At 41.6% G+C, this 25,208-nt stretch overlaps 3 protein-coding genes across 4 annotated transcripts; all 3 read left to right on the top strand.

Annotated features, from left to right (window-relative positions):
- Positions 1-585: 585 nt before the first annotated feature.
- Positions 586-2,821, top strand: LOC118430656 (leucine-rich repeat-containing protein 15-like). Its single transcript, XM_035841643.1, has one exon. The coding sequence runs from the start codon at positions 619-621 to the stop codon at positions 2,713-2,715; it is 2,097 nt and encodes a 698-aa protein (XP_035697536.1). The 5' UTR covers positions 586-618; the 3' UTR covers positions 2,716-2,821.
- A 1,859-nt stretch (positions 2,822-4,680) lies between these two features.
- On the top strand, positions 4,681-6,834 carry LOC118430048 (reticulon-4 receptor-like). The gene has a single exon (XM_035840755.1). The coding sequence runs from the start codon at positions 4,681-4,683 to the stop codon at positions 6,832-6,834; it is 2,154 nt and encodes a 717-aa protein (XP_035696648.1).
- A 1,496-nt stretch (positions 6,835-8,330) lies between these two features.
- LOC118430292 (methylenetetrahydrofolate reductase-like) lies at positions 8,331-22,743 on the top strand. Of its 2 annotated transcripts, XM_035841021.1 has the most exons (14): positions 8,331-8,479; positions 10,549-10,776; positions 11,741-11,982; positions 12,871-12,984; positions 14,247-14,440; positions 14,944-15,141; positions 16,022-16,209; positions 17,102-17,152; positions 18,384-18,564; positions 19,172-19,354; positions 19,557-19,655; positions 20,204-20,326; positions 20,894-21,025; positions 21,467-22,743. In XM_035841021.1, the coding sequence occupies exons 2-14, from the start codon at positions 10,580-10,582 to the stop codon at positions 21,674-21,676; spliced, it is 2,112 nt and encodes a 703-aa protein (XP_035696914.1). In that variant the 5' UTR covers positions 8,331-8,479; positions 10,549-10,579; the 3' UTR covers positions 21,677-22,743. The 2 variants fall into 2 exon arrangements, with proteins under 2 accessions (XP_035696914.1, XP_035696915.1); XM_035841022.1 differs by lacking the exon at positions 17,102-17,152.
- The last annotated feature ends 2,465 nt before the right edge of the window (positions 22,744-25,208 follow it).

Genomic DNA, 25,208 nt, shown 5'->3' with positions numbered 1-25,208 from the left:
CGATACGTACATAGTGTGCGTGTCTAATGGTTTGTAATCCGGAAGGTCTCAAGTTTGAATCCCGCTACCAGACGACTCGTACGAGTATGCCACTGTCCCCGTGGTACATTTTACTTGAAGCCGAAGTTCTAGAACTATCGTAAAGTGGAATTCGTCGCCACCAAGTACAGATAGTAGGGGCGTCTTCATTTGATAACTTTGAAGAACTAGATGTGGAAAGGTAATTAGGTGCGATAGGTCGTTCAGTGTAATATATGAATGATTGTACATACATTTATATACATGTACCCACAGGGTTAAGTACAGATCGCAACAAAAGAATAGTTGACAGATACATAAATTATGTACAATCTCAACCAACACAAGAATTATATTCTACTAATTGAATTTGACTTCTTCTCGCTTCAGATACAGGTACTGTAAACTACCAAGATTCGTAGAACATGAATGTACAGTGCCCAACATGTTTTTTTAGGCGTTATACAATACCGCATTTAATATTTTACCTCGACAATTTTTACTCGACAACAATATCTGTGCTTTAAAATGACGTCTTCCTTTGTGTTGTTTTTCTTCTTCAGATTTTTAGAGGGGAAAGCTGGTGGACGAACAGTCGCCATGGAAACGGCCATACTGTCCGTCCTTCTTTCCCTCTGCACCATCGTCCCTTTCATTGGCGGCCAGGGGGCCCCTAGCGGATGTAGTTATAACTCCAACCAGCTCTACTGCGACAACAGCGGCCTGACGAGCATACCCGATCCGATCCCGAGTGACGTCACCTTCGTCCGAATCTCCGGAAATACCATCGTTCGGGTAAACTCGGGAGCCTTCGTGAACCTTCCTCAGCTACAGACTCTGTATTTGAACGATAATGGCATTCAGAGCATCGCCCCTGGAGCCCTTAGGAATCTTTCTATGTTAAAAAAAATTCAGATGCAGGGAAACGAACTCACATCTTTAGAAACTGACACCTTTAAAGATCTTCCACAACTTCAGTCTTTAGATCTCAGCAACAATAAAATCAACCGAATACAGTCCAAAGCCTTTTCCAACCTTCCAAGCCTCTCAAGTCTAAAATTTACGAACAATGACATAGTCACCGTAGATGAAACTGCATTCCAGCAGCTTGATGGTCTAACGGATCTGTATTTGGCTTCAAACAACATTGTTGATATACCATCCCGGGCCATCCAGCAGTTGCAGCATCTTCAGTTCTTGACGCTTCAAGACAACAACATACAAGTTGTTCGGAACGACTCCTTCAATGATTTAAAAGATTTGATGTTCTTGCATCTAGAGTCAAACGATATACAAGAGATCGAACTAGATGCGTTCTCTGGGCTTTCGATGCTCAGAAAACTCTTTCTACACGGCAACAAAATCACCGCTATCGCTGGAAACACTTTTGTGCAGTTGGCTAGCCTCACCAGCTTAGACGTCAGCTCCAACAGAATATCGTCTTTAGCCAGCTCGTCATTTCATGGTCTTGTCGTTCTGAATGACCTACGCTTGGACGAAAACAGAATAGAAGACGAAGACTTGACCGAACGCACATTTGAGAGTTTAAACGCGCTTCGAACCTTGCAGCTTGCAAACAACCTCCTCACTGAAGTCCCGAAGCACTTACCACAGGGTTTATCAACATTACAGTTATCCGATAACAAGTTTACCACGATCGGTTCAAGCGATTTTCCGCTCCTCGCAAACTTGACGTACTTGTATCTCGCGGGAAACCCTTGGAAGTGCGACTGTAACTTCAACGACTTCAAGAACTGGATGAAGACTGCAACGGTACTGCAAGACGAGGCTCTGTTTCAGTGTGGGGTCTACTGCGAAGAAAACGACGGTTTGTACGTATCTGAACTCCCGGATAGTGACTTGACCTGTAGCGATGTAACCGTGCCGTGTACTACAACGCAACTACCTACAACAACAACAACAATTGTTACAACCACTGAGGAGACAACTACACCGCCTCTAACCAGCAGTGAGCCTACAACCAAACCTACAACGATAGTCCCAACTACAGCAACTCAGTTTGAATCTACAAGTCAGCCTATGGCAGAAACTACAACAGATGGTATGGAATCTACAACCTATGAGCCGACGTCAAAAACTACAGCAGCTGACATATCTGTCGCTGTAACAACGCCGAAACTGAGCGAAACCAAGACGACTGATGAAACAACTCCGAAACTTACCGAGTCAACGCCGACGACCAAGCCGAAGGTGACCGACGGCTACCCGACGAAACCGACGGTGATTGCCGACACGACGAAGCACGTCTCTTCAACAGCCAAGCCTTTGGAGTCGTCACCAAATGGCTTAACGACCAGCAAAGGAAAAACGACCATATTGACGAAGACTGTAGAACTCCCTTTAAAAACAACTGCGTTTCCGACGAAAGATCCGCCGTTCCCACCAAAGACACCCACGGGAAAACCAGTCACGGACGACCCGAAACAACAGACCGGCACAGAACAGCTAGACACGGCGCTTGTAGTGGGCGTGGCTGTTGGGGCGTTCTGTGGCGTGGTTCTCGTGGCCGGTGCGATTTTTCTGTCCGTGCGGTTCGGTCGACGCGGGTGCGTATTGAAAGTTCCAGAGGACGCGCTACCCATCCAGGGTAGTATCATGATGCGTGATAAGAAAGATGACGTCATGACAAAAGAAGGCGTCAGCAACCCCACATACACGACGCATACGGAATTATAGGGTAAATCTAGAACTGAAATAGTATTCACATTAATCTAAACTTGACGAATTTCTTACAAATATGATACCAGAACAAGTGAAGTAGCCGAAGGGATCATCATTTGCATAACTTTGTAGCCCAAGGACTATATACACAGGACCAAAACAACCTTCCACTCAACATCCACTAGCCTGATTTAATCTCGCTTATAGCAGCCCGCCCAACATCTGGGGACAGGCCAGTTACAGGCCTGGACAGCAGAGTTTGTGTTACGCAGACTAGACATTCACTAGCAGTGACGCTCTATGAGCGACGCCTTGCGGTTTCATAGCGACCTGCATGCCTGTCTTGACACATGTACTGTAAATGCAAAAATATTCACGGTTTTCGCGGTAGCCACTTCACCGCGAACTCAAAACCACCGCGAACATTTTTCTATATGTATGAAACTGCAGTCTATGGCGCTACCGCGAACGTAAAACAACCGAAAACACTCCATTTCCCCGCTACCGTGAAAGTAAATCCCCGCGAATTTAAATGTATCTGCAGTATATTACAGCTGCTTCACTTGTAATGTAGGACAGTGGCGTTTCCCATTGTTGTGCTCAAACACTGCCGCAGGTTCTGACGTCCGAAAGTCGATATTGACACAGCTGGTATCGACGACCTGTTAAATGTTAGAAAACGAAATAATAACTGGGTACAGACAAGTTAATCATAAGCAAATGTTACACTTCCGGCACAATTATATATGAAATCATAATGACGTCATTTTATAATGAGAATGCACACTGACAAGTCAAGGGTTCCTAAAATCGAGGGAACGTTGTGATTTTTAGTTTGTAGATACTTTGAATATTGTTGTTTGCCTTCTTGTCAGATATCAATAAAGAGTTACAGTACTTTTAATATCAGAAATACATGGATTTGTTTCTAATTTGATTTTATCTGATATTGTTCGTGTAATAGTGAAACCTGTTTTAAGGTTTTAATGGGGTTAAATTTGAATAGTCCAAGACTCCCAAATGTCCTGCATGGCCATTCACGTGAGGGAAATATCGATGATCAATTTCATACTTAAATTTGACTCGGACCCCCCTACTCTTACTTGGAGCATTTGGTAGCCACGGCCGTTTCCCATGGCGAGGGAAGCTTCTGCTTTTAGCAAAGCAAACTTGTTGCGCAATTATGTCCGGATGAAAGATTGAGCGACCCTTAATTGAATTATCTTAATGGTACTGACTGAGAGAGTACTGACTGGTACGTACTGAGAGAGCACCAGTACGATTTAGATCACTGGCCAGCAGATTTCCGAACTGTTGGCTATAATCAGGCATCAGAAAGGTAAGTGAAGGTTTAGAATGACTGCTAGATGTGTACGTTGAAGCGTTTGATGTGTAAGGCGGCGCCCATATTCGTTTCCTTAGCCCTTTTGCCACACATTTTATTTGGTATAACGTACTACGGCAGGGAGTTTTTCCCAGGTAGCGGTGAGTAGTTTTAGACTACAATACTCTTTGTCTGAAGTGCTAGGTGTGTGAAAGAACGTTTTGATGCGTATATTTTTGATGTTGATATTGTTGGTTGAAATACATGGACACTTGTTTTGAATTGTGCATACATATTCTGTATAAATATCTAGCAACAGATAAATGTGAAGCATATTTGCGCTAGTTTAATATGGTGTCCTTAAAGCTAGTATTCGTACAGGTATGATTATAGTACTTTTCTATAACGTAACTATACAACACGTTTCTTATAATTACCTCTTGTCAATAAATTTATCTAGTGTGGTGGTACCTATTGTAGTGCGGTAAGAAAGGAGATGCCCGTGGGGTACAAAAGTTACAAAAATCCATATATATATATACATGTATATTGCCCATACGTTACATATTTAGTTTATCGGACCACTATTGATACCGCTATGTTACTTGTTTCCGTTAGGTTCTAACTTTCCTTTGTGTTTTGTTTTTGTAGACAACATGTCTTCTACAAAAGGCCACACTTCTTTCCTCCTCGTCTTTGCTACTTTCGTCTCGCTCCTTGGCGAGCCCGTTCACACCTGTCCGACACCGTGCACGTGTGTGTTAGGCCAGCTGTACTGCCAAGCCGTCGGTCTCACGTCCATACCCTCCTCCATCCCGTCTGACACCACCTTCGCTATGATATCGGGAAACCAAATCGCCTTCATCCAAACAGATACGTTTTTGACATTCCGCAATCTTGAAAAACTCATTCTAAACGCAAACCAAATCCAGAACATATCTTCTGGTGCCTTTTGCGGGTTGTCAGCCCTCCGTCGTCTGGATTTGTCCGAAAACCTTCTCACGGTTGTTCGCGGCGAAACGTTCAGCGACCTCCCGATGTTGGAACGCCTTGACTTGAGAGACAACGAGATCTCGGTGGTGGAAGAAGCGGCTTTTGCTAACCTTCCAGCGCTTCGGGCTCTTGTGCTTTCCGGAAACGAACTGGTCAACATGGCTGAGAACGTTTTCGTATTAACGGAGAACCTTCGTGATTTGAGTCTCGCTGAAAACAAACTCTCTGTCGTCCCGATTCGAGCACTGCGCAACCTCACAAGTCTCGAGTGGCTTAACTTAGAAGACAACAAGCTGACGAAGATAGAATCGCACTCCTTCCTTTGCTTGAGTTGTCTTCAAACTCTGAGTCTACAGAACAACAAAATATCCCACATTGGCTCTCACGCGTTTGCAACTCCATCGCTAAAACAGCTCTATCTATACAATAACAACATCACTACTCTCCATAACCAGAGCTTTGCCCATCTCCCTAACTTGTTGAAGCTAGATCTCAGCTCCAACGGAATCGAATTCTTGATCAGTGACGCCTTCCAAGGGACACGTTCTCTGCAAGAAGTCTTTCTTGACGACAACAACTTAGAAGACGTCCCTACAGGTGTCTTTGCCGCGCTAGAGCAACTTGTTAGACTGAGTTTGAAGAGAAACTCTCTCACAGTCATCCCTAAAGAACTTCCCCAGAATCTGAGAACCCTCGAACTATCGGGAAATAGATTCGAGACTCTACAACACATTGAGAAGTCTCTACCTCCGGGGTTGTTGTACTTGTACTTGAATGACAACCCCTGGAAGTGTGGATGCGATCTTGTCGAGATGAGATCGTGGTTGGATAAGACATCTCTGGTCCAGGGTCCACAGCGTCTGACGTGCTCGTTCCCAGGGTGTGCGGGGACCATGCATATCATGGAGATACCGGTGGAAGCGATGTGCTCTGACGTCACGTGTTCATCTCCAGCCAATCCCCGATCTTCTCTGCAGCCAAGTACAACCGACTCACCAACACCCAGCCCTTTCTCTACGCCTTCTGTACAACCAAGTACCACCGATCCTCCAGCACCCAAACCCAAATCTACACCTCCTGTACAACCAAGTGCCACCTATCCACGGACAACCAACCCTAACTCTACACCTCATGTACAACCAAGTACCTCCGATCCTCCAGCAACCAACCCCAACGCTTCATCTCCTGAACAACCAAGTACAACCGACCCACTGACACCGAACCCCAAATCTACACCTCCTGTACAACCAAGTACCTCCGACCCCCCTGCAACCAACTTTACATATACTGTACAACCAAGTACCACCGATCCTCCAGCACCCAAACCCAAATCTACACCTCCTGTACAACCAAGTGCCACCTATCCACGGACGACCAACCTTAACTGTACACCTCATGTACAACCAAGTACCACCGATCCCCCAGCAACCAACCCAAACCCTACATCTTCCGTACAACCAAGTACCACCGATCCTCCAACAACTAAAACCCACTCTACACCTCCCATACAACCAATTACCACCGATCCGCCATCAACCAACTCTACACCACCTGTACAACCGAGTACCACCGATCCAGCGACAGCCACCTCAACATCCCCTGTGCCCCAAGCACCACAAAACACCACAGTAACTTTACCACAGGGAACGGCTTGGCCAGAGCACTTTCTCATGAACGGCCCCATGCTACTGGTTTCTGCTTGTGCTGTGCTGTTAGTGTGCGCGTGTGTGGCTTTGGTGACGTACTATTGGTGCAGGACCAGAGGCCGCCGCCAGGTGGCAGTCGTGCCTAGCGACGCTCATGAGAACGGCGTCTAGCGAACAACATCTGGAATGGCTTGAGCCTCGATAGAAAGAAAGGAAAGCGGTTGAACTTAAAGCATGACTTATGAAAAAGCATGACACTTTTTTCTATAGCTAAAAGTGCATAGCGACTTCTCTACACCTCGAACATGTCTTGAGCTTAGTCAAGCACATTGGGTCAGTCCTATATTTCTTCATAAATGTGTCGGGCTCTTTTACGTGCCCGACCACAGAATACAAGATCAGTATTTACCATTTACTGTAGAATTGTCCGTAAGTTTTTTTAAGATATTCTTAGAAAGGCAACATCAGCCTAAGGTTTATTCGTCCATGTATGTCACATTTTGGTGTTTATTAACGTCTTTATTGTTATGCCAACTGCATTTGTGATATCATTGCCTAAGAGCTAGAATTAAGTCCGTGTTTGATATGCTTGATATGTTTATATAGATTGTGCAAATACTGTGCGTCGGGTGCAGTGGAAGATGAAATACATTTTATATATGTAACTGCCCCCATTATGAGGATGAAAGAAACAACCTTTTCGACACAATCATACAATATTTCCAACTTTTCACCAGTTGGTAGACCTCCAAAAAGCTATATTCCTGTTAAAATCACAGAACCCACTAGTCATTAAAGACGTGGGACTTTTCATCAGCCACTGCCTCCAAAGAAGAAGTCAAAACTCCCAATAAACAATGTAGAATCGTGTATATAGATAGCTGTATAGAATAGACACTTCTTACTTTTTACTGTCTGTACCCTTGCAATTAGCCTTCGGGCATGAATTTGCAAATAAATAAAAAAAATAGATATGAAGTACATGCGTGTGTGTGCTTGTGTATTCGCATAAAGCACTAGGCTCAAGAGACCCACGATGCGGTACTCATGCTCAGCAAAATGTATTGTGCGTAATCAAGGAGTCCTTGGCGTAATATATCAATAGTGAAGGCCCCTGACTTGTAAACAGTTCTCGTGTCGACCACCCTAGCATCAATGAACAAGTCTGTAAGAATACTGTAAATGCAGAAATGTGGATTAATGTTCGCGGTTTTCGCGGTGATCACTTCACCGCGAACTTAAAACCACCACGAACATTTTTCTATCATGGTATTAGACTGCAGTCTATGGTGTCACCGCGGACTTAAATCCACCACGAAAAGTCCTTTTTTCCGCTACCGCGAAATTAAATCCCCGCGAAATTAAATGTATTTACAGTATTTGCAAGACTGTCTTGAATCTTATCAATCAGATGCCTAAGGAACTTGAAAGCTTGGGTCGGCAGGTTTTCGTTGAGGTCGGTTGGATAACTTCAGTACTCTCTAGTGACGCTCTAGTCTAATGCTACTCTGCTCGAGCATTGTTACTGCGCGTCACTATGCGGTTTACATCAAAACTGCAGGACAGCGCTCCCTTTGTTAGTATGCAAATTAACTCCTAATTTGGAGTGACCACCAAATATGGAAGTAACAAAGTCTCGCGATAATCCACGAGACCGCTGGAGTATAAATACGTCGGCTCGCCACCATTCGGCGTCTTTTGCTCTCTAGCCACCGACGGGAAGGGAGTGACACTTTCGCCAGTAATTTTTTCACCTACGAAATCGAAAATACTGAATATAACACACCCCAACGACATCTTGAGGCTTACCACTAAGGTAAGTTGGTAGCTCGACCCTTTTTCTGGTGTACTTACCCGCATTTTAAACCGAAAAACTGAAACGCCGGGTGCATGTTTTTAAAGCGTGCGTGGGAGTTTAAAATTGTCGTTTTAACGCTTTTGTTTCTGAACAAGGGGTGATATTTATACGGTTATAAACCGTTTATGAAAAGATCTTTTGATCGATATTGGTGTGAATCGATGGAATACTTGCGTTACGTCAAGACAGAGGGGAGGGCAAATTATGGTTCACTTTTGGCGTACATGCAACGAGCGATTGTAAAATCTGAAATGTCTTGAGTTGGGTTCAGCTTTTATGTAAAATCTATTTTGACCTAGTAAGCCATTTATTTAATGATGACAACATTTTAAGACTGTATTCTACACACGTTGGGATAAGATTTTAAGTCATGTGGCAACGCTTGGCGAATTTTAAGAAGGCGGCGTCGACGACTTGGAAACCCGGAAGACTTGGCTGTCCCTTCCCTGCACGCTGCCGAATCGCGCGTTTTTGTGCTCCCGAAAATTTTATTTCTCGCAACACCTGATGCAATATGTAGGGTCTATCGGTCATATTCGGCTAGAATTTGTCGCCAAGAACCAAGAATTGCCAAGTCTGCAGATTTTTAAACAACGCGTTGTCTGTGTTTTGGTTCCGGGTTTTCTGGGGCAGTGCTAGTAGAAAGAAGAAACGTGATATGCTAATTAGTCGGTCGAGCCAGCACGTGAATGGAAAATTACAGACATAAAACGCTCGCTTCGCTGCCTTTGTTCGCTTTATCTTCGTTCTATTTGCACTTTCCTAACCAAACCAAGCGATGTCTTTGCACAAGCGAGGTGATAGCAGTCAATACACAATAAAGGGTTTCCCTCTTGCCTTGGCTTCCTGTATTTCCTATGAATCATACCTTCACCGTTGCCATGGTACTATGCAAATTTCCTAGTACTTACACCAGGCAAATTGTCTGACATCATGAGCATAAAAAGATGATGTAATATTGGTGAAACCCAAGTAGATGTTGGGCAATTCATATTTCAGTCAAATATATTTGAGGCAGTTATATATAATTGGGCTGTACCATTATCAGATCTAGGGAGGGGTGGTCAGTTGACCAACATTTCAACTTTCCCCCCTAGAAGGTTCTAGAGTTGCGACGTTTGAGTATTGGTCGAAGGCGAACCAATCATCGTTCGGCAAGCGATCAAATGTAAACTTCAAGGCAGCGTGAGGGAACTTTCCATTCCAAAGTCCAACTTGCGCTTGGGACAACAGTTATTTTTAGACAACAGAGCTTACAAGGGGGGTTGCACGTAACCCACTCTTGGTCTTGCTTTGACTGGATATTTTTAGAGAACTGAGTCTACCAGAGGGGCTGCAAGGCTTGTTGTATTGTGTTACGTCAGTTTTTGTACCAGTTTGTAACTGAGATTATACCAGAGTTTGTCCAAGTTCTTTTTTTGCCTGGTGGACACGGTTTTGTTCATTGCCAAGCTGTAAAGTCAGGTGACTCTAAGGTCCACCTGAATGGAATGGCAACAGGTGTACCTGACAATGAAAAATGTAAGCTTGCTATGTTTGTGTCACTACCGGTATAACTTTAAACTGTACTAGAGAAGCAGAGTTGAAATTTTACCCTAGCTTTTGAGTCTATGGGTTCTCTAAAAACCAAGCAAGGGTTATCGTGACCCCATTTTACCAGTATCTATGTCACTACTCTGACCTAAGCATCTCTCATTTGGCTAGTCAGAATCTTTTGCTTGTCAGAAGATCTGATCTTGTAAGGGGTGCTTGGTCGGGATATAGGGGTGCAGTGCCCTTGTTACCCTATCTAAAAATAACTGCTAATAAATGTAGTTTAGAATAGCCAAATTGTCTTTTATTATTATTTGATAACAGATTATATTTCTGATCTTCACAGCACATAGACAGCTTGTCTATCACCATACATCATTGTAAAAAATGTGCTACTAACTAAGGCCTAAGTGTCAGTTTGAAAGAGCATTAGCTTGTCTTTAATTATTGTTATTATTGTTAAAATTGATAAGTTATATTTCTGATCTTCGCAGCACATAGACAGCTTGTCTATCACCACACATCATGTCGAGTTCAGGATACACGAGCAGCGGAGCGAGCACGCCCTCCAACGGGTCGCGCCCGTCGTCTCCGACACTGGGCACTCCGTACGTCAAGCTCGCCGACAGGATCGAGGCGAAGATCGACCGCGGAGAGCGCTGGTTCTCGCTGGAGTTCTTCCCGCCGAGGACCCCCCAGGGTGCTGCCAACTTGATCTCAAGGTTTGTTTTTGTGTTGTTTGTAAATAGGTAATGGTTTACATGGTTTCTCTATATAGCTTGTATTGTAAAGGAACCAATTCTTATCCTTAAATTGTTACCCCTGCTGTTATTGCTGCAATAGCAGTATACACTGTACATGTGTATAAGTGGCGGGGCTCTAGCAAGCTCTAATTTTTTTCCGTGAGCCCAAATCCCATTGACGGAAAAATGACAGAAGGATAAATGTATCTACAGATTATGCACTTAATCAAACTTTGACATTGAAAATATTAGTGTCCACTTACATTTCAGGAGGGTCTGCATGCTCTTTTACGTAAGGCATAGGCAACCTATGTTATTTCCCGTAATTCGCAGGGAAAACCATCTTATCTACGTAATTAGTAGCGAGGCGACCAAATTTAGAGTAATTGCCAAGTCCTTGATTTAGTGTTATGTAGGGGGCTCTTCTGAATTTAGCATAGGTCGTTGTAGGGACCCCCCATGCAGACCCTCTTTCAGTTTTACTAATTGTTAAATTGTATTGTATCAACTAAGAGTTTTGGCCAAAGTCTAAAAAAGATTGAAAAATAAAAGATAGTCCCTTAACCTTAACTGAACCTAATTTTTTCAGGACATTTTTTTCCTAGGCCTTTAAGGGACTGTTTCGTGAGCAATCAGAAATTAATTATCTAAATGTTTGAATTCCCCTGGTTTGGGCGTATGATCTAGGGCGGACCCATATATCTAAATGACGCGTTGTTTGAATCCCCCAGGTTCGAGCGTATGGTCCAGGGCGGACCCATGTTCATGGATATCACCTGGTGTTGTTTGAATCCCCCAGGTTCGAGCGTATGGTCCAGGGCGGACCCATGTTCATGTATGGATATCACCTGGTGTTGTTTGAATCCCCCAGGTTCGAGCGTATGGTCCAGGGCGGACCCATGTTCATGTATGGATGTAACCTGGTGTTGTTTGAATCCCCCAGGTTCGAGCGTATGGTCCAGGGCGGACCCATGTTCATGGACATCACCTGGCACCCCGCGGGGGACCCCGGTAACAGCGATAAGGAGACCAGCTCCATGTCCATCGCCTGCGCGGCGCTGAACTACGTGGGACACGAGACCATGCTGCACATGAGCTGCTGCAACTCCACCAAGGATGACATCAGACGACACCTGGACAAGGCCAAGGAGCTCGGCATCCGCAACATTCTAGCACTCCGGGGAGGTGAGTTGGAAAAAAGGCTAGCATTTTGTGGAGCTCTGATAGTTCACCTAAATCCATGGGGTAACCTATGTTCATTATGTTGTAAAAAAAACAGTGCATTTAGAGATATGAAGTCAACAGATGGTAGTTGTAAATTGCAAACTGCCGTTTAAAATTACCAATGTGCATCAACTTGATATATCTAAATGCACTGTTTTAGAAAACAGGGAATATAGGTTACCCCATAAATAAAGGGGAACAAGTGTTACATTTAAGTTAGGTTAGATACTTACTATAGTAGAATGGTTTCTGGTGTTCTAGTTGACTTCAGGTGTTTTGGTTCACCTGAATTGTTGTGTAAGGAGCTGGGCATCCGCAACATTCTCGCTCTCCGGGGAGGTAAATAGAACTAGACTCAGCATTCAGAATACTGGTGGAAAATGCATTTTAAGTTTGCAGTGATTTAATTATTTGGCCTTCTACAGTAAGGCACAAAATGGAGTGTTTCCCATAGTGTGTAAGTGAACAACTGCCGCAGTTGTTGAAACACCAGCGCCTATACCATATAGAATAATGAGTTCATTGCAATTGAATAGTGTCAGTTCATTTGCAATTTGAAGCTATGTTGGCACTGTGCATGCTGACATTGACTTTTGCCAGATTCTGTTTACAGCTCTTGACAAGTGCACTCTTTCTTATCTCTTCTCCTTTTGCTGACTTTTTACTCTGTACCAATTGTTCTGCGGCCAAATTTTATGGAGATCCCAATAAACAAACAAGCAAACAAACAAACAAACCTAAAAAGTTCGGCAGCACAAGGCGGCCTGAAAATAAATTTGGAGGCCTGTTGAAGATTGAAGTCCTCTGCTAACTTAAAAAGTTAACTCAAATTCCATGTTAACTGTTTAGATCCCATCGTTGGAGACGAGTGGAAGTATGTGGAAGACGGGTTCAACTACGCCACAGATATGGTCAAGTTCATCCGGGCAGAGTTCGGGGACTACTTCACTGTGTGTGTGGCAGGTAAGTTTCAACTACTGTAGGAGGTATACTCATAGTATTTTTTTTCCATTACTGGTAAACTGCCTTTATGCATAACACATATCACCAGTAGAACTGAATTTTTTTTTTGTGATTAGAAACATTTGAACATAATCTGAGCAAAGGCCAGCACTGAAGGACATGACGGAAATGTGTTTAAAACAATATTGATATAAGGCTGTGAAATCTACGTTTTTAAACTGGCAATAGGTATTTTGTACATCTCTTGACACATTTGTTCAGGCACACTTGTTCAGGCCCTCCTAAGAGACCATCAATTGTTAAGAACAATAGGAATGACATAGTACAGCCTTAACATAAAAGGACATTATTGGATAATGTCTTGATAAGGTCCTAAAAAATGATAACTTGAAAATTGGTGAAAATGTAGCACTACTAAGCATTAGGTTTGTACAGAAGGTATTTTCAAATATGCAATCACACGTCAATTTGTATTGAAGGAGCAATTGTCCCCCAAAAAATTAACAGAGATACATAATTTACTTTTAAGATTTTTTTTATTGGGTTTTTCAAATAAACAAAGACATACAAACTTTGGGAATCATCCAACAGGATGATAATGATAGTACAAATTGAATATCTGAAGACTTGTGAGATACAGTTACTTAATTAATCAGTCAAGTGTGACCCTGAGTTGCATTGATCATTGTCCCAGGCTACCCCCAAAAAGAACTGAACTTTTGGCCTTGTTGTCTTCGAATGCATCGTTATCGAAGCCTTTTTAAAAATGTGTTGAACCCGTGGATGTCCGAAGTGTGCATACCTAGGATTATTACTGTTGTTGCCCTAGTTAAGTTAAAAAAAAAGTCCTTCCCGCGCCTGATGGCGCATAGGGCGGCGCCCATCTCCGTTTCAGTAGCCCTTGGGCCACACAACGCAATTACTACAGCAGGGGGCTAGTCCACTGGTAGTGGTGTGTGTTCAACTTCCATACTCTTTCCCGAATGCTGAGTGCTAAGCAGAGAAAGAAGCATGTACCATTTTTCAAGTCTTTGGTATGACTCGGCCGGGGATCGAACTCACGACCTACCGAATGCAAGGCGAACACTCTAACCACTAGGCCATTGCACCGGTTGTTGCCCTAGTAGATCTCCTTAAATTCATCGCTGATTTATTTGGCGGTATTATGATTAGTGCCGGTATTACGATAATGGATGTTACCCTTTCCAAAGAATGAATTTGGAGCCCTAGTTTGTAACCAAACACACATGTCTCCATCCCAGGCTACCCCCACGGCCACCCGGACAGCCCCACATACGAGGAGGACCTGCAGCACCTGAAGGAGAAGGTTGACGCAGGTGCAGACTTCATCATCACGCAGCTGTTCTTCAAGGCAGAGAGGTACGTCAAGTTCGTGGAGGACTGTCGTCGGATCGGAATCAACGTTCCCATCATTCCCGGCGTCATGCCCATACAGGTGAGACGTGTTCTCTCTTCAGTTTGTTTACAGTAAATTGTTGAAAGTTTACAGGGACTTAATTTCACAGTAGGGAGCATGAAAAGGCATTTCTTTAACTTTGGAACACAAGGCTACCATTTAAAGTTACTAGGACTGTCTCCAGAAGATTTTTTTTCCATCCCACTCCCATTGTTTGGAAGGCCACTAGTATTTATGTCATTGTTAAATCTCTGAAAACAGTATATTTTCATCAGTTTCATGACGTTTCAATGTTTCGACAGACGACAAAAGACAGTTGAGAGATAGAAATCATGTAATGTATTTGATATTACAAGTACTTTCCTGTCTGTCATTGAAAGTTGGAAGAAAATTTCACAGAAGGAGAGTAGTGGAAGCTGTTGTAAATTTTCCATTGAAACAACAGTTACTGTATGCAGTGATGTTGACTTTGCTTTGATTTGATTTAGATGCACTTTCTAACATGCCATATAACACTAACAGTATGATGGTTTTCTCTAAAGGGCTACCACTCTCTGAGAAACCTGGTCAAACTGTCCAAGCTGGAGATCCCAGATGAAATCCGCGAGGCCATCGAGCCAATCAGAGACAACGACGAGGCTATCCGTAATTACGGCGTGCACCAGGCCGTCACCATGATCCGGGAACTGTTCGACAGCGGATTGGTCAACGGTCTCCACTTCTACACACTCAACAGAGAGGTTTGTTCCAACTTGATTGATTAGTGAAAATCTTAATTTGGCCTGCAGGCCGCTTTTCATTGGGGTCATGAGAGAAGAGGTGTCAGGAGATGACAAAGTAAAACAAAGTTTTAAAAGACACAGATAGCACAATTAAGAGTCCTAATACATGTAAATCTATAAAGTTACATACAGTACATGTATCATCATGAAAGCTCATCTGTACGTGTGTTGTCTTCTGTCGATCACTGTCGCCTTCTTCAGGATCAATACTGATGACAAATCACTTTAGGATGTAAACTTGCGAGAGTTACAGACACTCAATCTCATCAATCATGTGGAAAGGTGATGTCAGCAATTGGTCAAACCTGCAGAAAGTTTGTTAAGTCCAACGACTCTGTATAGTGATGGCCAGAGTTTCAAAGAATGCGACAGTGATCATTGAAAATTTGATCCATGTATATCTTGATATAAGAAAGTTTATATTCCTGATAGCTTTTGACAAACCAACTCTAACCAACCATACAGCTAGCTACATTTACACAATTACCAAGAAGCGAGAGGAAGTCGAATGTCCTAGAATAGATTAGACGCACATCTGCATATATAGATGTGTATAATTGTTTCCATTGTTACATATATGTGATTCTTACCGTGTGACCTGTACTTAGCCCAGTGGGGCAAAAATGTGCAATAAAGGTCTTCATTTATTCATTATACTATACTTTACAAATTATTAGATGTGCACTGGTAGTAGACAGAGTACCAGTTCGCTGTGTGATGAGTCGTTAAAAAAGCCACGGTGACCAACCTATGACCAATTAATCTTTCACAATCGTCAGTCCAGCAGTATCGTTTATTCTACATAAAGTTTAACAGTAACATTTTGTCATCTCCGCAGGTTGCGACCATACAGATTCTGAAACAGATCGGGCTGTGGACGGAGGACATCCAGAGACCGTGGCCGTGGAAGAGAACGGCGAACTACAACCGTTGCGAGGAGGAGGTCCGACCAATCTTCTGGGCCTCACGACCAAAGAGCTACGTGTACCGTACACAGGAGTGGGACGAGTTTCCCAACGGAAGATGGTACGTCCTTGATTATCGTGTCTCAGCTAAAAAAAACGTATTTACCCCGGTAGTATTTTTTGTGCATGGGTTTTGGAGTTTTAGCATACTGGACCTGGGGTTTTGCAGGGCATACAGGTTGATATGATGCTAGCTCACCTTAATCCACGTGGTAGCCTATATCGGCTGTTTTAAAAAGTTATTTTCGGGATATCACGTTAACAAGGTGATTTCAACTTATTTTCAAACTATTGCAGTTAGGCCTAGGAAAAAAATGTTGTGTTTCCTGTTTCAGCCCTGAAAAAATTAGGGTCGGTAGGTAGGGATTGTCTTTTTTTTTCTTGTATTCTTTTTTAGGCTGGCCAAAACTCTAGTGATACATATTTCAATACAGTTGAACAAAGTAAACTGAAATGCATGAGGACACTTGTCTTTTAATGTCAAACTTTAATTTCGTGCATGATAGATACATTTATCCTACATTAGATAGGACAAGCAGTGTTTTACTTCAATAGGAAGCAGGCTGAATAAAAATTCTAAGTGGAAGCTATGTGACTCCACTGCCCACCCCAAAAAAAAAGTCTAGGGTCGGCAGGTTTTTTTAGGGTAGGTAGGGAAACAGGAAACACAACATTTTTTTTCCTAGGCCTTACTGTATTGAACTACCATCCATCCACTAAGTCTTGATATCCCTAAATAACTGGGGTTTTTTTTAACACAAAGGATATAGGTTACCCTGCAGGTAAAGGTGAACTAAGCGTTACTTAAAAGTACTAATGATTATTTTTTTCAGATTGGACATGTGTCTGAAAAGACCATCTAGAAAGAACAAAAATCATTAGTAATGTTTTTTTTTACTTTCATTTTTTTTTTGTCATAAAATTGTTATGCAGTAGTCCGTGTATTTTTACAGGGAAAATCTTAGAAGACGGTCATCATCAGGAGAAAATTGGAAAGAAGACAGGTCTCTGTGGAATCTTGTTTTCTTTGGTCAGCAGTAGCGCTGAACTAACACTCCATTCAGAACTAGACCCTCATCCAATGACCCACATCTAACTGCATGCATGTTGTACTGCATTCTCTTACATAATATACATTGTACAAAGTCCGGCTTGCAGCCTAGCATAACAAAAAACCTTAAGCTGGACTGAAGTTTCCTCCTTTTATGACCATGGACTCTAACCAGCTATCAGCCAATCAGACAATCTGATTTACCTAAAGGAAACATGAAGGAGATAATCTGATTGACTGACAGCTGGTTATTAGAGGCCATATCCACAAATGTGGAAATCTCAGCCCGGTTTTGTAGACTCTGCATATTATGATTAGGAGAATGGTTGTACTGAGGCTATGGCTATAGATTTTGATACTATACAAGTATAATATTGTACTACTGTGGCATGGATCTTAGGGAAATCAGTTGTATGACCTATAGTTCTATTATTTTCTTTTAACAAATCTGAGAACGAAGGAACTAAAATTGGTGTGTCCTTCTGCTGATAGTTATGAATTCATTAACATAGCTTTATGATGTACTAATCACTCATCCATTGATAGCCAAGATTCATCTTTTTCATATGAATATCATTGCCATACAATATCTCTCCTCATGTCTTACTCTTAGCATGATAATGCAATAATATACAAGACGTATAATACTGTGCATAATTTGTGTGTGTGCTTGAATGTGAGTGTGTGTGTGCGTGTCAGTAAAATTATTATAGAGAAAATTGACTCAAAATAATTTTGTAAGGAGAGCTTAAAACAAAACAAAACAAAAACAATTATTATACAGTATGTTTGTTTTTCATAGGGGATATTTTTTACTAGAATACTTGCAAGACATGTGAGATTTGTGAAGTTATTTTATCATTGATCAGTACAACCTGAACTAATATTACAACCTTACTATTAATAGTCCACCGTACATTCTAGCCATGCATGCATTGTGATATGTGTTTTTTTCATTCACAAGTTAATATTATTCCCTTAGATGCAGCAGTGCCTACATTTTCATCCTTCTGACATTACAAAGCTGATATTTTACCCCTTAGATACAAACATTATCTTATCATTAGCCTGATTTAATCGCGCTTCATAGGCCTGTCCTACGTTGCCAAGGAGGGGCCTACAAGCTCCGGATAGCGGAGTTTGCGTTACACAGACTATCTTATCGTGCTCTGTTGTGTTTTCAGGGGCAGTTCTGAGTCTCCAGCCTTCGGGGAGTTGAACGATTACTACCTGTTCTACCTGAAGCCAAACGCAAAGAAGGAAGAACTGTTGGACATGTGGGGCCATGAGCTGACTTGTCTGCAAGACGTGTGTGACGTCTTCACCAACTACATCACAGGGAAGGAGAGCAAGAACGGGAAGAAGGTCAGAAATTACGTCTCATTGAGTCTGTGTCTTTGTTTTCCGTTCATGTGCTTGTTTGGGTTGGTGTGTGTTCGTAAGTATAATACACTGTTGACTGCCAATGGTGTAATAGACTAGATGTATTATGTTATTTTAATGCTATTTTATATCATACACGGGCTGTACATTCAATATCGGTGTTCTGACCAATCCGTATTTGACAGTACAGCCAGCGTCTCCTTATATACAATGTACATGTAGTTTGATTTGAACGACTTGAACTCGCTTGTGCCATCGAAAATTCAAACCACTGTTCAACTGTTTGCCCAGTTCTTTGGTTCAAATTGATGACTGTAATTGTTGACGTGATGTGCATTGATGTCACATCTTTTGCTCCTTTTTTTTCGTTACACTCGTGTTGGCATTATATGAATTCAATAGAATACAATATGTATTCTGTATCACCTGGCCCTTCTGCTGTACTTTAGGTGATAAGGAATATCCTGTGCTGTATTCTATATACTGTGTTATTTGTACATGTACGTGTATTGTGCCCTCTGGCATAATACTCATGGATTTTCTTACTAGTAAAGTCTTACTTATCAAAATCTATCTCTTCCCACCATAGGTGCGAAAGATCCCCTGGAACGACGACGACCTGGCGGCAGAAACCAGCTTCATCAACGACAAGCTTGCCAGGATCAACAGCCGGGGCGTTCTCACCATCAACTCACAACCCAACGTCAACGCTGCACCCTCCACAGACCCCGTCGTGGGCTGGGGCACCCCGGGGGGCTACGTCTTCCAAAAGGTAAGAACTGTCAGATTCAAGGCTTTTTATTTGTGATTTTTTTTGCTGGTGCGTAGCAAACAAAAAAGCGATAGAAGCGTTTTGTTCAACGGTTTGTTTGGTTTGGATGGATCGTCCAACATAGCCCAAGAAAAGGGGTAAGAAAATGTTACAGTAACACAATATCTTTCATGAATAATTGTGTTTTTTTTCTCCCCACCAGGCATATCTGGAATTCTTCACCTCGCGTGAGAATGTGCAGGCCCTGTTCAAAGTCCTGCCCAAATATCCCAATGTCAACTATCACATCATCAAGTTTGAGGTGAGTATTTGCAATGTACTCTCTCAGAGACCTTCATCTGTGCTTTAGAAATATTGAGGGAAAGATATGAAGACTTTGATCATGAGATGTAATTAAATATGACCAACTATGTATACGTATTAAACAATGTTAAACACATGTCAAGCTTTGGCATTGAAGATATGGAGATGCTCAATGCACAAGTTACTCAAGCAACTGGATAAGCTAAATTTAAAATACACTTTTTCCCCAGAAACTTATCTGGTTTCTTGTGTATTACTTTTGTATTGAACATCTATCACAGATAAATTGGTATCAAATTAAATGGAAATTAAGCCAATGATATAATAGGTACAATTCCTAATCTCCAAGCAGATCCCATGGAGCCATCAGATAGTATCAAAGCTGGCCACGGAGTATAGCTGGCCAAAGGGTGTCAGACATGGCAATTATGTACACCTCTTGGCTGACTACACTCCTCGTCCAGTTCAATACTAATATTAGTAATAACTAGTGATATTTTATTGATACACACTTCGACCTGGAACTGTCATTTCTCCCAACCACAGGGTGATGATGACTACACCAACTGTGACCAGCAGCAGCCAATCGCAGTCACCTGGGGAGTCTTCCCTGGGAAGGAGATCATCCAGCCAACCGTGGTGGATCCTGTCAGTTTCAAATTCTGGAAGGTGAGGTCTTGGTCCCAGGATTCTTAGACTGAAGAAAGATGTTTAAAAAAATAATATCATGGTAGAATTTTTTAAAGTGTAAATCTCAGGTCTTTGAAGAGAATTTCATCAATATGCAAGTAAAAAACCCTCTAGGGCAACATGTAGATATTTTGTATAGTCCAGTGAGTGTTAGTGACCCTGTCTCTGGTACAGAGAAGTCTGTAAATTATGTACACAGTCACCACCTTTCTTCACTGCCTCCACCAGTGGAAGAATAGCTATTTAGCAAGTGAAGCTGGTTTGAGATCACTTTCATTCTATTTCACGTTTTAGACAAAATGAATGGAAATGGAAAAAAAAAATTGGTTATTGCATTATTTGAGATGAAGTTGTTTTTTCTGCTTAGCATTCAGCACTAATGAGGAAGAGTATTGGAGTTAAACACACTTTACTACCAGCAGACTAGCCCCTTGCTGTGATGTCTTGCACAAATGTGTGGCCCAAGGGCAACAGAAATGGAGATGGGCACCACCCTTTTTACAGATACATGGCGAAGTTTAACAAAACTTATTTCTGTCCCATCAGGACGAGGCCTTCACGTTATGGACGGAGTACTGGGGCCAGCTGTACGCGGAAGACTCCAAGTCGCGGGAACTGATCCAGCACATCCACGACACCTGGTACCTCGTCAACCTGGTCGACAACGACTTCCCCAGGGTAAGGCTTGTTCATAACAACACACAAATGCACCGCTGCCGTTTTGAAGAAAGCTGCTAGGGGAACTTAAATTTTGTAACTTCATTTAGTTGCTGAGAGGTACTGTAACTTACGTGCAAAAATTTTTGTGGTGGTTTTATGTTCACGTTTTTTCTGTTGCCAATTCAACTTAAAGCCACAGCAAACATATTTCCATGACAGTATAAAGAGACTACAGTGCATGGTGCTACCGCAAACTTAAAACCACCACAAACTTTTAACTCCTTTTCCCAACTACCGTGAAATTAAATCCCCGCAAACTTAAATGCATTTACAGTACACACTGCTAAAATATTGTTTGAAAAAAAAAAATTTGCTTTTCTGTATTTTCTACTAGCCCAAGCCTTTTTCTTCTGGATACTCCTAGTAACGTTTATTATTCCTTTTCCTTGTTTCTTCCAGGACAATATCCTGTTTACTGTCATCGAGGACATGTTCGCAGAGGCCGATCTTCAGAGGGCAAAGGGCAAGGGTCAGACCAATGGCGTCAACGGTGTCCACCATGATGATGATGACGGAGTGTTTGTGAACGGGGCCGGAGACGTTCCCAAGAACACTTGTGCCGAACAGATCCAGAGAAATGTGGAGGCTGACATTGTACATGCCCTGTAAAAAAAAACTACTCATCAAGAAACCTACATGTATTACTTTACACATCAAACTCTTGTGCAATTGTGCATCGACTTCTCAAAAGGAGATGGAGAAAAAGAGACAGTCCTTCTTTCTAAGACAGTCCTTAAACTAGGGATGATGGTGTTATCTCCTTCACTGAAGAAGTTAAGTGAGAAGTTCTTGACATATCCTATGTGAGATTCATATTTTGCAGTTGATTTGTAGAATGTGAAATTCAACATTTTGCAGTTGAATTGTGAAATGCAGAGAAAGAGTGGTCATGCAGTCTTCAAGCCTTTTTGGTAACGACCATGTGGAAGTGTTCATTTGGTAAAATTTCTCATAAAAATTGTCTAAGTATTATAGGGAAACTACATGATGACATATATGGCCAAGTGGCAAGCAACTTACAACTGGTTATACATGAATTTACTGTTCCAACTTAAAAGTTGGCCACCTTTCTTATAAGGTCTTACCTAATCTACTGTGATTTCAGACAACTTAGCTTGTTAATAATGCACATACTGCTGCTATGTACACTTGCCAGTGGAAGTATTATTTTCTTGGTAAAAAATGTGGTGTAAGTATTACATGGAAGCAGACGCACACTCAGGTAGATAGAAGTGCAATGATGGAAAGATAATGGTGGTTGAGACATTTAAGGCCACAATATAGTTTACACTTAACATAATCATCCTTGCTTGTCATTTTTTTTCCACATTGAAGCGAAGAAAACATGTGACCATGATTTCTTGTTGTTGTTTCTTTTGAAATACAAGTATGGTCTCAAGGGCCAACACAGTAAAAAGGAGTTTTACTGGTAATGTCATTGAGGAAATCAAATGAGAACCATGATTTGCCAGTCGCCCCGTTGCAAGAGCGGATAGGATTGTTCCTAACTATTAATAATAGTCAAACTTTAGTATATGTGTATAAAAATGAAGTTACTGTAAATTGACCAGTAGAAGAGAAAGAAGTGAGATAAACATTTCTATGAATGTCTGATTTTGTGAGATGTTGGATATGTGTATCTTTCATGAATTAAATATAGTTTCCAAAATGTTTTTTTTTTAAACAGGAGAAAGTGCTTTGACTTTTTGCCATTCAGCTCTGTACAAAACGTTGCATGTATACAAAAAAACCTACATGTACCTTTACAATGTTGTATTTTGAGCAGTCTGCAGTATCTTGCCATTTTTGATGTACCAAAATATGTATTTTATTGCAGTACTGTACATCTGACTCCTAACAGTACATCTATGTTTACAGTCTCCAGTTTATGTACTTGACAGTCTGTGCTATTTTGTTGTACAACAGTCTACAGTACAAGCGTGGTACACTGAGCAGTATAATAATAATTATACTTTTGTTAATATGTAAACTATGATACGTGACATTTACCATGTTATTCTGAGTCAAATATATTATGGAAAAAAAACCATATTTAGTGCACATTTCCAATTTGGTAGAAAGGACCCAGAAAGCACATATTGCTTTCTTGGGACTATCTGATAACAAGATTGTTGCCTTACATCAAGGAGCTTTTATCAAAGCTCCTTGCTTACATGTACATTTATATAAGTATGTAGTTTTGGAGCTGTGAGTTCCCCTGTATGAGCTGTACTTAGCGTGCCTTCCTCTGTGGTGATTGTTGCCTGCTGTACAAAAACTTTCCAGCTATTGTTCAAGATGAAGAATAAAACTTTGTAGATACTAATATTATTAGTGTGAATCTGTGTTTCGAAATCAATTGACTCTGTAATGAGAACCCTTCCACCAAATAGCAATTACTCAAACCACTGGAAGATTTTCAAACGCTTTTAACAACATCCATGTCACTGAAAAAAAGGTATTAGATATGATTGTTATCTGTAACATCTGATCATTTCCAAAATCGTATCCAGTTGCTTGAGTATTTGCTATTTGGCGTATCTTATTGCGTGGATGTCTAACATGATTGTAATATGGTCATTTCCTTCAACACAACTGTATGTAAGTGCCAATTTCCAAGCAGATCTATCAGTGTCTAAAGGGCAGTGTCCAACCGGTATATAATAGGGATTACCATTTCAGTACCAAGGACATCGACACAACACTGGTCTCTACAGCCTTTGCAAAGCAAAGAGTTTATTCCAATCCCAGGGGATTTCTTCATTCCTGCTATATATGTACATCATAAAGTCACCTGTATACCATTATAGTCTAGCAGAGTCCCCGACACAACCCATTTCTATAGACAGGTAACTTTCTATTCAATCTAGTCGCCATCGTTCACAGCACGAAAACTGATATTCAAGCAGTGCTTAAACCTAACGTAAAGGACACTTATATGCATGTAAATGCACAAGAGTGCATAAGAGTATCATTTACATTAGGTTTAAGCGTGCTTAAATATCAATTTTTTGTACCGTGATTTTTCTTCCTTCAGAAGTACATCTTAGAAACTAGACCACAGGACACTGATAGCATAACTTACAAATACATTCAAGCTTTTTAGTGCCTCAAACCACCAAATCCAAAGAGAAACAGCTGAAGCAAGTAAAAACCTAACAAGGCCAGTAATCTAAGAGGGTCTGCATGCTCTTTTACGTAAGGCGTAGGCAGCCAATTTTATTTCCCGTAATTCGTAGGGAAAACCATCTTATCTACGTAATTCGTAGCGAGGCGACCAAATTTAGCGTAATTGCCTTCCTTGATTTAGCGTAATACGTAGGGGGTTCTTTTAAATTCAGCGTAAATCGTTGTCGGAACTCCCCATGCAGACCCTCATCTAACACACACACTGACAGTGCATAATTCAGACACCAGATTAAAAGTAAAAAGATACATAGCTTTTTTTTAGGTCTTAGGGGCAGTGGGTTGTTATCGACTGTGTATTTACTCTCCAAGCAGAGGTTAGGCCCCGGCTGTTTTTTAAAGGTTTTTTTAGTTGTTTTTATCGGGCTTTCTATTTTGTCATTTTTCTTGAAGTACGCCATTTAGGTTTGACACAGCAAGATATTAAAAAAAAATAGAAAGCCCGATAAAAACAACTAAAAAAAACAGCCGGAGCCTAACCTCTGCTTGGAGAGTGCATGGTATTAGAAGGTGAAGTATACAAATTGTATCTCTCCCCTTCCTCTACCTTTTGCCTCCCCAACCGATGTCATCAATCGATGTTACAGCCTTACAAACACAGTGATGTCTTGTCCATTTTCTACACAACAGTTTGGCTTCAAGCCTAATTAAGTGCTAGACTAAAGCGATCTGCTTTCTGCTACAGTATGGTCATTATCATTTCTGAATCAATAAATGCTAAATTTTGGAATATGAATACTGGATAGTATGATAACCATGAAACGACTTGGTGTGACCATGACACTATGTACAGCTTTGGACTTAAGTAGTTTGTTATAAAAAGAAGAAACAGATACCACAGAGATATCATTTCTTGCTACCAGTCACCACCTATGCGTTATTAGCCACCACCAGGCCTAGGCCTTCTTACATGGGTACAGTTCATAGACGAATCAAAGTCTGGTAGAGACTACAG

The sequence above is a fragment of the Branchiostoma floridae genome, chromosome 14 (assembly GCF_000003815.2).
Source record: "Branchiostoma floridae strain S238N-H82 chromosome 14, Bfl_VNyyK, whole genome shotgun sequence".
Lineage (NCBI taxonomy): Eukaryota > Metazoa > Chordata > Leptocardii > Amphioxiformes > Branchiostomatidae > Branchiostoma > Branchiostoma floridae.
Note: the sequence above shows the minus strand (reverse complement) of the source record. Positions and strands in the feature narration are given on the sequence as shown.